Below are 1,661 nucleotides of genomic sequence, written 5' to 3'. Positions count from 1 at the left end.
AGCAGAGAGCATAGTCGTCATCCACCGTGTACAGCAGCTTAGTCTTGTTCGCTGTGACAGTCACTCAATACAAGGGCAGAACATATGAAACGTGTTGATGACAACGAGGAAATTGTGAGGAAATTTCGGTAAATTTTTGGTGGTTCTCATGTAATTCTGCTCTAAGTCGTGTGTAAATTTACATCATGTGGCTCTGGAAACTCCGGAGCTCGAAACATATTCCAACATTGTGCAACAGTATGGTTGAGATTTGAGCCCGTTGGACTGTGTGAGAAGGTTTTCCTAGTAACCTGAGAGGAGCAGCACGCCTTTGATATTCTGCCTGTTAATGGATCTTCGCACTCGCCTGGCCGCTGATTACTCTAATGTGAAGCTCATGGACCCGGATAGAGACACCTACCCAAAGGCTGCTGTATTGCAAGTAATCTCTCTATCATTTTTCAGCAGTTTTTCTCTTTGGCAACGACGGACAGTACTGTGATAGTACTTGGTGGCTGTCGACTGAGAGGTAGCCCGTGTCAGGTGCTCGGTATGCTCAGCGATGAACAGTCCTACATGGAGGATAAAAGGACAGTCCTTCGAGGTGTGTTCATTACTGTCGTCTGTGGAGAGTATTAGTGAGGTCAAGTAGATGCAACCGGGCAGATCACTGAACAGAGGACGACCGGAAAGGCAACGACTATCCGTGCAAGCGTAGGAGACGGTTATCGCATTTTCTTTGTTCAATCGTTATATATTTCTTTCACTGTTGTACATTGCATTTGCTATTACTATAAGATTTTCACGGTAATGGTTTTGACTATTTCTACGTTGCCTTCGTAGGTTCTCAGTGATGACGGTAGAATGGCAGATCTTTACACTATGCCCTTCGTCGACTCTATTAACGAGAAGCTATTGCCGGCTAAGGAGAGCTCATGTGTACAACTCGGGGTTGTGTGCAGGTGAGTTTGAATACCACGATTAGTGTTTGAGGGAACTCCAACTGTATTAGAAAAGGTTGCAAAGGAACCAACGACCCGACACCGAATCAAGACTGCTTTAGTATCACTCTGCTTGGTAGCAGTAGAGTCTCTCGAGGGAATCCCAACGGCCTCGATTCAGATGACAATACGATAGTCGGACTGGTCTGCGATGGCCACGGACCGTTTGGTCATTTGATCAGCCAACGTTGCACCCAGTCGGCAGCAAACTTCATCTGTGAGCATCTGAGCGCTGATGGTAGGGGGGAACCAATTATGCTGGCCTGCCTGGCTTGAGCGATATATTTCAGAAACTACAGACGTCGGTGCTACATTGAGAGCTGCTATTACAAAATGCCAGAATGACATCGTCAAGTAAGTCACACAGCACTCGGGCTATGATGCCAGGTTCGGAACCTATCTTATTCGATCTATAGGCATGCTGCTCTTCGTCTTAGGTTCGCCGAGGTTATTGGATTTCCAGCAGAAAATAGCGGTAGCAGCCTATCCTGTGTTGTGGTAGGCTACCGTTGTAGTTGTTATTGTGCTCGACTGCCTTTTCCGTAGTTGAGCCTTTGAATGCAGTAGACGGCAAGTTGGTTGTTCATGTGGCTTGGTGTGGTGACTCAAAGGTTGTTGCCGGGAAATACGACAAAAAGATGTTGAAACGGTAAAGATTTGCCTTATTGGATGTCGTTGGTC

General features: G+C 46.5%; 1 protein-coding gene across 1 annotated transcript; it reads left to right on the top strand.

Annotated features, from left to right (window-relative positions):
• Positions 1-328: 328 nt before the first annotated feature.
• Pmar_PMAR011452 (hypothetical protein) lies at positions 329-1,334 on the top strand (the record flags this gene model as incomplete). The annotated part of the gene is made up of 6 exons (XM_002769896.1): positions 329-421; positions 523-583; positions 632-693; positions 823-941; positions 1,163-1,218; positions 1,271-1,334. Coding segments are annotated over 6 exons (455 nt in total), but the record flags the coding sequence as incomplete, so codon positions are not given.
• Between the last annotated feature and the right edge of the window lie 327 nt (positions 1,335-1,661).

The sequence above is a fragment of the Perkinsus marinus genome (assembly GCF_000006405.1).
Source record: "Perkinsus marinus ATCC 50983 genomic scaffold scf_1104296964514, whole genome shotgun sequence".
NCBI classification, from domain to species: Eukaryota; Perkinsozoa; order Perkinsida; family Perkinsidae; genus Perkinsus; species Perkinsus marinus.
This window is presented reverse-complemented; position numbering and strand designations above follow the sequence as displayed.